This window comes from Sycon ciliatum, chromosome 12, assembly GCF_964019385.1.
Source record: "Sycon ciliatum chromosome 12, ocSycCili1.1, whole genome shotgun sequence".
Taxonomy (NCBI): Eukaryota; Metazoa; Porifera; class Calcarea; order Leucosolenida; family Sycettidae; genus Sycon; species Sycon ciliatum.
The window spans coordinates 17,931,224-17,946,369 of NC_088654.1; the positions used below are offsets into that span (position 1 = coordinate 17,931,224).

At 47.9% G+C, this 15,146-nt stretch overlaps 1 protein-coding gene across 1 annotated transcript in view; it reads right to left on the bottom strand.

Annotated features, from left to right (window-relative positions):
- The window catches only part of LOC135828604 (uncharacterized), a 90,776-nt gene extending 77,506 nt beyond the window's left edge, over nucleotides 1-13,270 (bottom strand). Inside the window, exons 1-15 of the mRNA XM_065341033.1 lie at nucleotides 12,926-13,270; nucleotides 11,389-11,560; nucleotides 10,955-11,042; nucleotides 9,946-10,136; nucleotides 9,166-9,396; nucleotides 8,442-8,511; nucleotides 7,687-7,999; nucleotides 6,813-6,882; nucleotides 6,103-6,230; nucleotides 5,497-5,613; nucleotides 4,208-4,573; nucleotides 2,982-3,171; nucleotides 2,149-2,271; nucleotides 1,249-1,395; nucleotides 452-592 (exon numbers count right to left, since the gene is read on the bottom strand). Of these exons, the coding sequence (XP_065197105.1) occupies nucleotides 452-592; nucleotides 1,249-1,395; nucleotides 2,149-2,271; nucleotides 2,982-3,171; nucleotides 4,208-4,573; nucleotides 5,497-5,613; nucleotides 6,103-6,230; nucleotides 6,813-6,882; nucleotides 7,687-7,999; nucleotides 8,442-8,511; nucleotides 9,166-9,396; nucleotides 9,946-10,136; nucleotides 10,955-11,042; nucleotides 11,389-11,560; nucleotides 12,926-13,016 (2,438 nt within the window). The 5' untranslated portion in view covers nucleotides 13,017-13,270. The remainder of the gene's footprint in view (nucleotides 1-451; nucleotides 593-1,248; nucleotides 1,396-2,148; nucleotides 2,272-2,981; nucleotides 3,172-4,207; nucleotides 4,574-5,496; nucleotides 5,614-6,102; nucleotides 6,231-6,812; nucleotides 6,883-7,686; nucleotides 8,000-8,441; nucleotides 8,512-9,165; nucleotides 9,397-9,945; nucleotides 10,137-10,954; nucleotides 11,043-11,388; nucleotides 11,561-12,925) is intronic.
- Between the last annotated feature and the right edge of the window lie 1,876 nt (nucleotides 13,271-15,146).

Genomic DNA, 15,146 nt, shown 5'->3' on the forward strand with positions numbered 1-15,146 from the left:
TTCCTCAACCACCATTCTGTGAGAATCATACTGTTGTGTATCTTGAGGCATGCATTGCAAACTGTTCATTCTATACACAAGTCTAAGCTCTTTTAAGAGTTTAGACAATTAAAATTCCTTAACAAGGAGCAACTACAACTTGTTGCATACGGGCACTGATTCTGATACGTGAAGTAAAGTTCATACATCCGTTTTACCACCGCCGCCTATGCAATTGGGTCAGGCATGGTGATGGACGGGCACAAGCCAAATGTTCGAATCTGGTTCTGTTTCTCAACAAAATTGTATTGCCGGTAGGAAGGCAGACGTATGAATTTGTTGGTAACCACCCAGGAGAATGAAAGAAAGGTCAGGAGGAGTACACACACACACACGTACACACACGCGCGCGCGCACGCACGCATACACACACACATACACATGTCTAGAAATGCAGAACTTCTATGCCTACCTGCCATTGAACTCAGGTGCATAGGTGGCGTTTGGACAACGGTACCCAGGTGGACACGGCGTACAGTAAGCAGCTGCACCTTCGGCATATCGACCTGCCAGGCATGGGATGGGCTCCTCCAGAGATGCATGTGGACAGTAGCTAGTGCACAGGAAGAAAAGACACGACATGTAAAAAGGGATTGGAATTTGCCTTGCTGGAGTAATGTAAATCAAGAAAATTTTGTATGCGACAAATTTCGTACGGTTTCATGTAATACCCATTCATATGCATTTATCTTCATTCGTACTGGATGTACGAGTAAAATTTGTACAATAAGGTTCCTTTGAATGGAACATTCCTCCTTTTGAATTCGGAAAGCAAGATCATACGAACCACCGAACCTTCTTCCCAACACTATTCTTTGTTTACGTGTTAAATCATGTGTACGTCATGCTGACGTCTTGCTGCACGCATCGCATCGCGTGTGCAGTTTTGCAGTTCGCAGGCTAGAGCATGTGCAGCTAACCAGTGGCTCCATTTTTTCTACCTTTTTCCTTTTGCTCTCACTTGTCTCAACAAATGGTCTTTTTGGTGACATTGATTTCAAGTCACGTTTCGATTAAACCGAAATCCCATTCACTGCATCCCTCGTGCCAGGCTTTCCAGCCGAGTCTCACGCAAGCCGTGATTTTTTCAAGCAAACAAGTGCAATGTCGTTCCGAGAACCAGAGTATCCCCAAATTTGAGTGAGCAATACTTATTTGTGCGTGGCTACAAGCTCTCCCACTCCACAGTCCAAAGTTGCACACACTTACTATCCAGCGGGACACTCCGTACACTCGGTGGCATTGCCAGGTGAGTAGCTACCAGCAGGACAGGCAACAGGGGCTTCGTGGGTCTTGTTACAGAAGTATCCATCGGGACACTCCGTACACTGGAGAGCATTGCCAAGGCTGTATGTGCTGTAAATGTAGAACAACATAGACACGCAACACAGGGAAACAATGATGGTGAAATTGTGCTGGAACAAAGAGAATTATGGAATTGACGCCACACACTGGTTTAGCTCAAACCCATCTGATATGCAGTGAAGACTACATAATTATATCAATCTTTAGCGGACCGGTTCTGTATTGACAGTGGAACAACTTCTGCGTTGACATTCACTACCACCATCGCGCTCTGTGGCCGACCACATACATACACTCACTCACTTGCCCACAACAGCAACAAGAGGTGTGTGAATAGCATTGTCAATCAGCAACTAGATATCTCCGGGAATGAAGTTTGATGCGAATGTCAAAGAAAATTACAGCATGGATTGCACACTGTACGCAAAGGGTGATAATTATCTACAACACCAAGGATGAGCATTATGCCCGGGTAACGATCCAGAGAGAGAGAGAGAGAGTGTGTGTGCGTGTGTGTGTGTGTGTGGGGGGGGGGGGGTTGTGTGTGCAAGAAAGAGAGAAAGAAAGAGAGATGGACACAGAGAGAAAGAGAGAGAAGCGGCGTTCTGCAATGGATCCGGAGCTATGCTATAAGGAGAAGAAACACATGGGACTGAGTTATGCAGCAACTATCCACCACTGTAACAAGATGATAAACAGTCAGAAAGTGCGATAATAAGGCACAAAACTGAAAAGGCTACATTTTAACATTTATTACTGGCTCAGTATCCGAGTTTAAATAATGCCATAAGGGAAAATACTAACCTGGCTGGACACTTGGTCGGAATAAGACTGGCAAGCGGGCAACTGTACCCGGGTGGGCAAGTGGTGCATTCCGCTGCGCCGGGCTGGGAGTAGGTACCCGGCGGGCATATCACAACACCACCACTGCCACCGTGCGTGAACATACACATACGTAAATATACATGCACACGCGTGCACACACATATTATACACACGTACGCACACCATGTACACAGGCACCCACCCACACACCAGAACATCAATTTTTGAGAGGGGTACCAGGGCGCGCAGCAAGTTTTAATTGAATATCAAGCATGTCAAACCACAAGTCCGTCATGGGACTTCGGAAATCTCCCTACATCATGGAGGTTAGGAGAATGACATCATCAAAGTCTTACATAGTAACCAGTGTTTATGACGTCATCCAGTGCGAAACACCTCAAAATTAGGATGTACCGTATTTTACCGGTTGTAAGTCGACCCCGGTTATAGGTCGACCTCCGTGTCCGGAGATCTCAATTCTGCGTTTTAAAGTTTTCACCCAAAGAATCACTACTAACTACTCCCTTCTACTAAAACACCAACAAATCATGCAAACATTCCTTATTGGAGGGTATAACGTCCCAATCCTTGAAAAAGGCCAATAACCTGCTAAATATGTGTACACATGGTGCACTCATGCATGCAGTGCAAGTCGTTTTTTGTAAGATACTGATAGTTCCCGGTTATAAGTCGAATCCCAGTTGTAAGTCGACCCCCACCCTTTCTCCTTCTATTTTTAGTCGTAAAGGTCGACTTACAACCGGAAAAAATACGGTAATCGCATACTCTCCATACATACACACCGGCAGTACCTGGTATTCGTACAGGCTGTACCGGCGGAACACGGCAGACAATACGCCTCTTCTCCTGTCAGCGAGTACGTGCCGGGTAGGCATTGGGTGATCAGCGTTAGAGCGCGTACTTGTCCGGGTGCAAGGGCTGGACAGATGGTACCGGGTAGGCAGCGAGTACAGCTGACAGCTCCGATATTTGAAACATAGCCTGGACATGGCAAGATGCAAGAGAGAACAAACAAGTCGGAGTGCTGACGTGTCAAAATTCCTGAAAGATTCTGCCACTAAAACACTACACAATCCCTTAAAATGCAATGAAACATGATGTTGAGCATGCAAGTAAGTAGTGTTGTCCTTGTCTTGGCTTGTGTGCTTGTACATGTGTGTATGTGTGGGAGGGGTGAGGTTGTTCGCGTCTATCGTTTGACTGTTTGTGTGGACAGTTTGTTGGACTTGGAAAACCTTGGCTGATCCTGTTCTCCGCTTCACATATTGACAAATAACCACACCAATAATCACGTAACTGGTGAAACATTCAGTCTTGCCTCTTGATGTAATGCACATTCAAATAATGGTGACAGCCAGTGCATACTCAGGTAACTTTCATAGCCTTTGGAGGTCGTAGGGGAAACAAATCCCCCCCCCCCCCAAAAGGTGGACCAGGTAAGTACCTTCGAATATGGCGGCATCTAGTGCGTCCTCAGTCATACAGTCCATTGGGGTGACAGAGGCACACTTACCCCCCCCCCCCCCCCTCCTCCTCCCACCATATTCATAGAACAAGCTATCAGGGGTGCCACTTGCTCTGATTTTTGATCGCCTGTCGGACAAACCGACCGATTTTGTTCCCAAAGAGGGACAACCGATTAATTTATTGTGAGCACTTTGTTGTCCAGTTGGCCATTCGGCGCTACCAGGTCGCGCTTGGCCGGTCATTGTACATGTACATGTACATGTACATGTAGCTGTAAAATGCACGCGTGCTTGCATGTGTTTCGACAGTTAAACATGTATTCTGGGACCCCAACAGCAAGCCATTTTCCTAAATATTTTCACTGGGGGACACCCCGGACCCCCGTCAGATTTTTCTCCCTCCACATGTGGCAGCCCTGAGCTATGCACATTTGAATGTGATAAAACCCAGAGCATTATCAGGGGGACATAGCCTTTGGGGTCACAGGGGCACAAGTACCCTCTTCCCCCACCCCGTAACATGTGGACCAGCTACGCCCCAGAACACTTACCCAATGGGCAGTCTATTTTCTGTGTAGGATCTGGACACTGCGAGCCTGCCGGACATATTGTACAGCTGGTAGCCATGGCGTCGGAGTAGTGGCCCGCCGTGCAGCGAACCGGACGACCGTGAGTGTTCGGGCACTGCGACCCCACCGGACACGGAAGGCACTGGGTGGCGTTCTCCGTCCTGTCTGTGTACATGCCCGCCTGACAAGACAGCGGGGAGGATGCCGGGTTGGGACAGATGCTGCCGCCTATGCACGGCGAACACGCCGTGGCAGCCGCTACAGAGTACGTTCCCGGTGCACATGTCAGCTGAGCCGTTCCTGGTGATGGACAGTGGAAGCCGGCGGCACACTCCGTGCATAGCATGGCTGAGTGTGTTACAAAGAAGAAGAAACGCACACAGCCATATGCAGGTGTACACATATTCACATACGCACACAACAAACGCACATTAACACTCATTCAAATACAAACAAACACACACACACACATAGGTACGAATACATGCCAAAATGGCACGCACGCACGGACGTATGCACGCACACACAAACACATACACACCCAACATATGCATAGCAGCATGTACAGACAACCCCACAATGATGATGTGTGTACATGTTAGAGTGTCTGTATGCGGAGAACAAACAAAATGATCTACATTCATTTCAACAGCGCTTTCAACAAAACATAGCACAAGCAAAACACAGATTCGAGACCAAGACGAACGACAGCACACAACTGAAACTGCGTACATAAGAATGCAGGCCCGGCGGAACCGGTCCGGTTGGTCAGGCCATGGCCGGACCAACCTTTTTGGCCACCAACGTGTGTTTAACAAGACAAAAAAATTCACGGTTCGCGTGAGACTCGGCTGGAAACCGGGCTTTCCGCATCCGTAGGAACGCCACCACCCTTCAAGGATCAAGGCGCAGATGCAGCTCCTAAAACGGTGGGAGGTGAGTAGACCAGCTCACCAGCAAGTGGTCAAAGACCGAAAATTAACAAGACAACAACACCTAAATTGAACACCTCTCCGGGGAAGATAATCCTTACAGGTTACATACAGGTATCATTTAGTCTTCATCATTTCAGCTGTACCCACCGAATCAAGTATGCCATAAAACATACGCTCTGCTGCTAGCGTACCACATAATGTTGTTGCACCAGGGCGAGCTGGTGTCCACCGCTTGCAGATCACGCCATGCCCAAGCACATGCGAGAGAGTGGGAGAGCTTATTATATTTTACAAGTGTCTAATGCTGCTGCTGCTAGCGTTGTCCTCGATTCTTACCTCCTCCTATGCTGTACCACCCTGGTTTACAAGCCACTGGTGATGCACTGGAATTGGTGCATTCTGAACCAGCCGGGCATTGTGTACACTCCAATGCCTGAGCTGCAGAGTACGTGCCTGCAATTGTATGTATATAGAGACAAGTCAGATTAATATTATTATTAAAGAAAAGGCATGTCACAGTCAATTCTTGCCGGATGGGGAAGAGGCGTTAGAGACCTCCTGTTTCAATGAGTTCAATATACAGAAGGCGGTGTGCATCTGCCCTCTCTCATCTCCTCTGTACTACGACATGATGCGCAGTCCATAGGGGCCTGGGCATCATTGAAGTTCAAGTGGGCCTACTCAACCACATTGTGAGGCCATTAGAACAATGCCCCTGCTTCATGAGTTCATTCCAGTCTATGCATGAACTACAGGGTCCATTTCATATCATACATCTTTACTGAAAGATAATGGAGTTCCCTCTCCTCGTTTAACTTCATCAGACCATCTCAGCATCACCTGGCAACATTTCCTCTTGGAACACACAAAGCATGAAAACCAGACTCAATGATCTGAAGTTCAGTTCAACTTGAAAATCATCTTTTCAACTACAGTGCTTACCTAGCGGACATTCAAGTGGAGCGGCCGAGGCATTAGCACAGGATTTCCCCGCCGGGCAAGGATAGCATGTGACCGTTTGTCCTTCGGGCGAGTAGTACCCAGACGGGCAAGGTATTCCACCGCCATGCCTGGATACAGCAAGGGAAACAGACGACATAACAATCAGAGAAGGGTCACATGACTACACATGGGGTGCTGTATTTTCCGGAGTATGAACCGCACTTTGAACACTCAAAATTCACCCCAAAAAACGGGGCTACAGCTTATTCTCAGATGATCAAATTAACGGTGGTAAATAGAATAGATGTCTGTATTTTGAGGCAAACATGAGGGGGGGGGGGAGCGGTTATACTCTGGAAAATACCGTAGATACTTTGGTCAAGTGTGCATAGCCTCATCACGCATGCAAGTCCATAGATGCCCCCCCCCCCCCCCACACAAATGTGACTGCGCCATCCAGCTGTGTTGGCATATCTCGTGTGGGTGTCTGGGCGATCGCCAGCCGATCAATACACAGTATAGTGAGATATTGTATGAATGGAAAGATTCCAGAATAGCGCCCTTATAGTAAGGCCCAAGCTTTGTGTATGGCTGGTATTTTTCTCGGTTTTATTTTGCTCCGCACATTCAAACAGAATGACCAGCCGATGAAATGATGGCAAATGCTTGGCCTAGAAGTGGCTATGGCATAATGCATGTGTAGACAATACCTAGGATCAGCACAGGAGAATCCAGCTGGACACGATATGCACACTGCATGGTCTGCTGAGCTTAGAAGACCTGTCGGCAACGCCAGGGATGCATATACACACACACAGACATGCACATATGTACATAGATATGCATACACGTATCCACATTCGGTGCACACATGCACATAAATGTGAGAGCACACAGCAAGTTTCAACAACATGCCATCGCATGTGATGACATGCACATGAACCATGAACCGGCAAATACTGTAAAACGGGTAACTATTGCGACGTAAAAATGTTTGGGAATTTTGCGAGAGGCCCCGAATCGCAAACTTGGAACAACGCAAATTCGTGCCATGTAAAGTTCAGTGCAAAGACTGACTCGACTGTGTAGAACGACTGTAGAACGACTCGCAAACATTAAACAGCGCAATCCAGTCTCAATTTGTAAAATGCAAACATTTATTGTCGCAAACGTTACCCGTTTTATAGTACACTTGGATAAGGCGACCACCTGTCCCAGATGACCACTGCAGCCAGGACCAATGCATGATTTGCCAGTCAAATGACCCTGGATAGGGAGACCACCTGCTTACAGAGACCACACTTTGGAGGTCCCTTGAGCGGTCGTCTTACACAGGTTTCACTCTATGTGTAAGGCTTACAAACAATTTTTAATAATATCTTCCTATCATACCCTGGTTTCTCATCATTGTGTTGCTTTTGCCCGTACAAGAGGCTTTATCAGACCAAAAAAACAAAAAAACAAACAATAGCTGCCTGTTTACACGGACCAAAGGCAAGGAACCGCGATAAGAAAACGAAGAGCAGATGTCACCCATGCTTATGTTCAGATTCACAAGAAACAGCACATGGTTGTGTAACTCACCTGCCGGGCATAGAGCACACTTGACCGAGCTGTTGTCGGACACGTAACCGGTCTGGCACGCCACCGGCAGCTGAGCGGGATTAGCACACTCGCTGCCGGCCGGGCATGGTGTGCAGGAGTGCGCCGCGTCACCACTGTGCGTTCCCGGCGGACACACGCCGCACACGTCCGCTCCGCCGGTGCTGAACGTGCCCGCCAAGCAGGGCACGGACGCGGCGCGGCTCATGCACTGACGCCCGGCCTCGCACACTGCGCACGCCGACTGTCCGCTGGTGTTTGTGTACGTGCCGTTCGGGCACAGCAGCGGAGCCTCCTACGCACACACAGAGTGAAGTAATCAGGCACACAATATGATACAACAGAAAAGTAAGTCCGGAAAACACAAAAAAACTAAGACCAAGAGCCCAAGCAAGCCTGTTACAAAAACCAAAAACACGCAAATCAAATAACCGATTCGGCAAAACAGGCTAATACTTTCCAACCTAATACCCAGGCACATATGCTGGCACATATATGCCGGTACACATACACTCATACATACCTTCACACATCATCTACAGGAGTGGATCCAGGAGGGGTTCCAGGGATTCCGTCGAACTCCCTAAATTTCGTAAATGTACTACTGGCAACCATATGCGTGTCCATGTCCATGTATCAGCAATATTCTGTTTTGATTGTACTGGAACCCTATTTTAGAGATCGCTGGATCCGCCGCTGATCTATAATAATAGCTAGAGCGTGTGCATATGACTCACCATAGCAAGTGCTGGACAGTAGTAACCTGGCGGACAGTTTGTGCACTCAGTTGAGCCATTGAACGAGTATCTAGTCACAGAATATGAAGGAAACACGAAACCGTGAATACGACTAACAGTGGAACCTCGATCTCCAACCAACTACCTGAACTTACCACCCCACCTCACCGACAACATTTGATCGACCCCGAATTTTCCTCCATTGGTTTCGAATACAAGGGAGTCATTTCACACCTCAAACCACTTCTGAAACCAAACCATTTTTGCGCACTTCGAAAGGCTTTTTAAAAGAACCTCAAAGTTCAACTGCATACCGGTAGATAGATTTCTGTAATGCACTAATGACATGTAGGCTGGAAGAGAGGGGAGGGGAAGGAGGGGGAGCAGACGGCCTAGGAACCAAACTATTCAACTAAATTTATTCCAAAACATTACTTCACTACTGTGGACTGATGCCAGGCAAAGCCAGTAACTACTCAGTCAACACAACGGTACCCCATACAATACCCTGCTTGGGATGGTGAAATTGATTTGCGTAGTCACTGCCATCCAACCGGGGGTGCTCGATATGAGATCAACTTCTCTTGAAGTATGACAAGCATCATATTTCCCAAGCGCAGCGACGATCAAGTCTGATGCACGAGAAGTTTTCTCGCTGACCTGCCATAATATTGAATCCATGCATATCAGTTTAGGTGAAAACTGCTGAATGTGATGAGCTCACCTTCCCACGGGGCACTCCTCCGGGTTGTCCCACCCGATTCTCGGGCACTTTGCCCCGGCCGGGCACTGGAGGCACTGAGTGGAGTTGGCCGTCGAGTAGTACCCAGCCGCGCATGGCTGGGGTGCCGACGTGACATCACTGCACTGGCTTCCGGCCGGGCATGGACTACATGTCCAACTGCCTACGTTGTTGCTATAGTAACCAGTGCGACATTGTACGGGCAGCTGCCAACTGCACAACACCAAAGATGCAAAATGACAGCAGTGGCATCGTAGAAGCTTTCGATTGAAACTGGGAAGCTACGGATAGTTCTGTATCTCATCACACGGAAAACGGGCGATGGAGATGTGCTGTGTGTTGCAATGAATATGTTGTGTGGGGCTCTGCGGTGTTTGGTACATCGGATGCATAGCACCCCACACACTGATCGCACAATTTCAAGTTTGAACGGTTCAAATTTTGCAGCTTGTACCAGGCTGTGCATACCAATGCATATAGAAGAGCAGAACGACCCAATGAGGTACAAGAAGAGAGCATAACAAAGCCCACTGTACAGTGAACAGACCACGTGTACACTACTGTCAGTCGCCGAAGAACTGGGGGTCAGCCTCCTAGCCTATACCGTTTCTATTTTCATGTATTACAGTCTATGCACAGTTGAGTCACAGTGTGTACATTGGTATGCTGTGCTTGGTGACATTCTAGCCTGGTCGTTCCTCGGCACCCGGCAGCACTGTAAGGCTCTATCAGCTAAGTTATTCATGCCACGCTCAGACGTACGTGTAGGGACACTCGTGCCCGCGTGGACACGGCGTGCACTTCACGGCGCTGACGTCCGTTGTGTTGTAGAAGTGCCCCGCCGTGCAGTTGACGGGAGCGGTCACGCTCGCGTTCACACACTCGTAGCCTGATGGACAGCGTAGGCAAGTGCTCGCACCCACACCGGGGTTATACGAACCAAACGGACAGTCCTGGGAGCAAAATTATACAAGAACAGAAACGGTTTCAAAGGTAGTGGACCAATGGTAACGGAAAGGTCCCTCACTAGCAGTACTCCTCAAAAAGGAAACCTACATACGAACATGCATGTGAAATAGGCACACTTTCTGTTCCCTTGTCTCTTGCCCATACAGACACATGCACACACACACACACACACACGCATGCACACGTACACATACACGCCATTTGACTATTTGACGCCCATCGCCGGAGGCGATGTTAGCGATCCTATGGCAGAAGCCATAGCAGCTTGTCCTGGGATTGCACCATTCAACAGCTTGCAAGGCTGAAGAATTGACCGCCATTATTCGGCCTGGTCGACACCACACAGGTACGAAGTGGCCTTTTCTGGCCAGTGAATCCCTACTTTTTGTTCTTTTTCATTTTTTCCCGCACACATCACACCACACACTCCGGCATGCACTGGCTGTTGGTAACCAACCAGCATAATGAAAGAAAAGTCAGGAAGAGTCCGAGAAAGAGAAGAAAGACGTGTGTGACCATAATCGTCGGGAATTGAACCCGCAACCTCTCGATTGGAAATCGACTGCACATACCACTGCACCATATGGGACACACACACACACACACACACACACACACACACACCACACCACACACACACGCACACACACATGCACAGTTACTTTGCAAATAACTAGAATTCCTCTCCAGAATACGCCCTGCAGATATTCATACAAGTGATCACTACCAACAGTGACATGTGCCGATGGGAACGCATGCAGCAACGGACAGCAATGTACAGCAACTTTGCAACAAGACTTACTAGACACGCTGATCGGTTTGTTTGTCCTGCAAGTGGATTGTAAGTGCCAGCAGGGCATGCTTCCTTTGTCACGTTCCAGCCCTCACAACTGGACATGTACAGGACAATTGCAAGACAACAACATTGCAGATCTCTTGTCAATACACACCTTTATGAGGCAGGATGGAAAGGGAACTAAACATCATTTTTTTCTATAACTTACCCAAACAGGCTACTCTCGATAAGTCGCACACCTCTTTCGAAAGGTTCCATCAGCAGGCAACAACCTTTCCCACCCTCGCCGCTCAATTGAAAATCAGACTCTCGCACCCTCCAATCTTACTCGCGTGCTCAAGCAAAGTGCCAACAAATCAATAGCCTAGAGAACATGTCGATCTCTCCCCTTCCAACCCCCCCCCCCCATTCTTGGTCCTTCCCTAAAACCCACAACTTACAAATATCCAGGATCGCATACTCGGCAAACGTCTGTCTCGGTGCCCTGGATAACGGCGGTGTCCGGGTATCGTCCAACACTACACACCGTCTCATTGCTCACCACATACACATCAAGCCCTGCGAAGGTGCAGTTTGTCTCGGCATGCACACATGGTGAGAAGAAGATGATGGCTGGAGGAAACAAAAAAGCGGTTACAATAATTTAATGATAGCAATGCCACACATCAAAGAAGTCTCAATTAGTTACAAATATACTGTAATTTCACAAATTTTCGGTGTACTTTTATTTTCGGTACTTTCGGTGCGTCTGCCACCTTTTCGAGCATTATCCTCACACCCCTAGTCACCATGCCTACGTTTTCTACCTAGGTCATCAGAGTTTGTACCTAAAATTTCAATACACCGAACAAACACTAACACACATAACCCAATAGGGAATTGCTTCTCTGTACCGAAAATTTCTGCTCACCTAACCTGGCCTGTTGCCCTCATACCGAAAATATTGAGCACCGAAAGATTTCTGAAATTAGAGTACTCATTAGTTGAGAGAATGGGTACAGTACAATGATAATGTAATTCTGTTTTCCCTTCAACTACCGTGCATAGTTGACATCGGTGCTATACAGTCAGACCTAGCTTATCCGGTCCTCTTTTATCCGGATCCCTCGCCGTCCGCCAGAAAATCGTTGGTTACTGATTACAGCATATGCCATGCATACACGCAGTATGCGTGGTCGGTTATCCGGTTCCCTAGTCTATCCGGATATTTTTTTGTGGAAAACGGATGTGTGCGGTTAAACGAGGTCTGACTGTATTACCGATGTACAGGTTATGCATACAGGCGCCGATAGGTGCAGCTAGCAGACATCGTAAGGCAGGTGTCATATCTCCCTATCAGGCGGGTTTTCCCGATTTTGTTGATGTATTCAACACATCTCCCGACCAGAATGGAAAACCTCCCTACTACAGATGTGGCAGCTATGGTAACCATGTACATATTATGTGTAACCTTGCAATTTTTTTTTGTATTTTTTAATATGTTCATATTCCCCGTTCGAAACTATTTTAGAAAGACAATGGTACTGAGACCGGGACAAACGCCACAACTACTGAGCAGGGGCTGCACCGAGACGCAGCAGTGATGGTGGAGCATTGTTGGCTCTGCCGACCTGATGTCTCGGCATCACGGCCAAAAACACGCACCAAACTTGTTAGTTTGACTGGCACACTTTCCCTGTACATTCTCAGATAGCATGCCCCACGTTAAAACCCCATATGTTTAGGGCAGGCAACCTCCCTTCTGGCAACCCAATTAATATTTGGAGGGAAATCTCTCTACCACAGCCGAAATGAAGGTGGCAGTCCTCCAGTGGCCATCATAATAGGAATGGTACCCAATGAGATAAAGTCCTGAATGACCTGATGGTGGCGATCAAGATTTTTCGTCACACGTTTTCCCCTTTTCAACTCCCAGAAGCCAATGCATGGTAATAATCATTGGCTTCTCGCCTGAGCAACGGTCTAGTAGGCACTTACCAAGGGTTAGCAATACGGAGAGATAATGCCGTTGAACATGTGCAATGGCTGATTGCTGTCCGGCACTGGCCGGCAGCTTACTCCGCAGCATGTTCCTGTGTTTCTACCTGATAGATTGTTCCTTCAAGGCATCGCTAACGTCGAGTACGAACGCGTGGCAGAGCGGCCAGCTGAACCACTGCTCGCTGCGATACTTGCAAAGGACTAATAAACCAAACGCAATTTCAGAGCATCAAATTATTCTTGGCCGGCTGCTGAATTGATGCATTCACACGAGACGGGCGTGCAAACTATCGCCAGTATCGCTACAGGCAGTCGATGGAGAATCTGTTATCACGTATGATATTACGGTGCCTGATCTCCCTGCTCTTCTCTCCGCTCGCATGAATACAAAAACTAATGACATTCACGATCGAGATTACTTTGTCACACAAAGTTTGTGTGAGCCAACACCTAGTAGTAGGTCTACCTAGCCTCGGTACCTGTACACAGTACAGACTCACTCAGTACTCAGTAGTAGCTTTGAGGTTATCGCACGTACATGTACGTACACGGGTACGGACGTCGGTGGCGCTCTGAATCAGGGGTATCGCTAAAAAATGTCATTCAAGGAAAGCAAGTGTGACATCAATCTTACAGCGATGGCTCAATCAGTCAATGATTATGTGGATGCAAGCAGAGGGGTTTCCTCATACATTTTTAGCATACGCCAGTGCAGAGCAGATCTACTCCTGCTACGCGAGTTGGCAAACAGTGGCGGGTAGGATCCGACGTGCCTTGTGCATGTGAAGTATTTTTTACTTCTCTTTCTCACCTCCTTGTTGTTGGTCGACATGTCTGTCCTTTTCACTGTCAAGTGTCATTGAGTGGAGTGCAAGCAAAGCCGTGACCTGGTGACCCTGGCAACGATTAGGAGAGTTGCTCGTACATGTACCAACTCACCACATGCACAGCCTACACTACACTACACTACAGCAGTACAGGCACAGTCACAGACTGAAGTAATAGTTAGACTGTCACTTGTCAGGCGCTAGGCATGTACGTACAGTCATGTAGTTACTTGCGCACATTATTATTTTAGTCATAAAAACCAACACTACTGCAACAGTATTACAGCGCGCTAGCGGTAGGCTAGCACGAGTCCGTGATCGGTCATGATGGTATGGTAGACATAACAGTATGTGAATCGCGAAGTATGCTTACCTATACCATTGACGTATACAGTCATAGGCTATTCTTTTTCCCTGGCCTGTTGGTAGAGCTTCAGACTGAGAGAGAGAGAGAGAGATGGCATGGTATATGGGTATTGTATTGTTGTGTATGTTCCATCAGCTATACCACCTAGCACCTGAGCCGGCTAGCATGTTACAATGATGTTAGAACTTAGACATGCGTTAACTGCACGGGGGGGGGGGGGTTCTGTTTGTGTGCATACATACATGTAACCGAGTTCTTAGATTCAGCCTGCTTGTTGGCGAGCCCAGGCTGGAGAATGTATGCAGCAGTGCTGAAATAATTAAAGGGGAAGTTAAGGCAAAAATTATAATTTCACCAGTTGTAGTCTTCGGGGTGCTGAGTCGAATGGTCTTGGTCCGAGAAAGCTGAGACGCTCCCTTCCTACTTGAATCCCAATCGAACTCGCGCACTTCCACCGAAACTGGGTGACTGCGCACTACTAGATGGGGATTTGTATGCAAAATGTCGCTAAAAGCGCCATTTCGTTCTTATAAAAGCACGGATGACCGCGATTGGCCCATATGTTGTAGTCTTTTGGACGCTGAGTCGACTGGTTTTGGTCCGAAAAGGCTGCGATGCAGCGTTCCTCCTTTATTCCCAATCGAACATGCTTGAACAAGCGGTCACGTGCTCCTGGGTGCCCAAATCACCTGGTCACCACGCCAGCAGGCGACAACTTTCACACCAAGGTTCAACTCGAGTGACAGGACTGCACCCAAAAAAGGTCAAACAGGCTAGTAGTAAGTTGTACCCTGCAGGCACGGTGACCAGGTGACTGGCGTACGCAGGAGCACGTGACCGCTTGTTCAACCATGTTCGATTGGGAATAAAGGAGGAACGCTGCATCGCAGCCTTTTCGGACCAAAACCAGTCGACGCAGCGTCCAAAAGACTACAACATATGGGCCAATCGCGGTCATCCGTGCCTTTATAAGAACGTAATGGCGCTTTTAGTGACATTTTGCATACAAATCCCCATCTAGTGG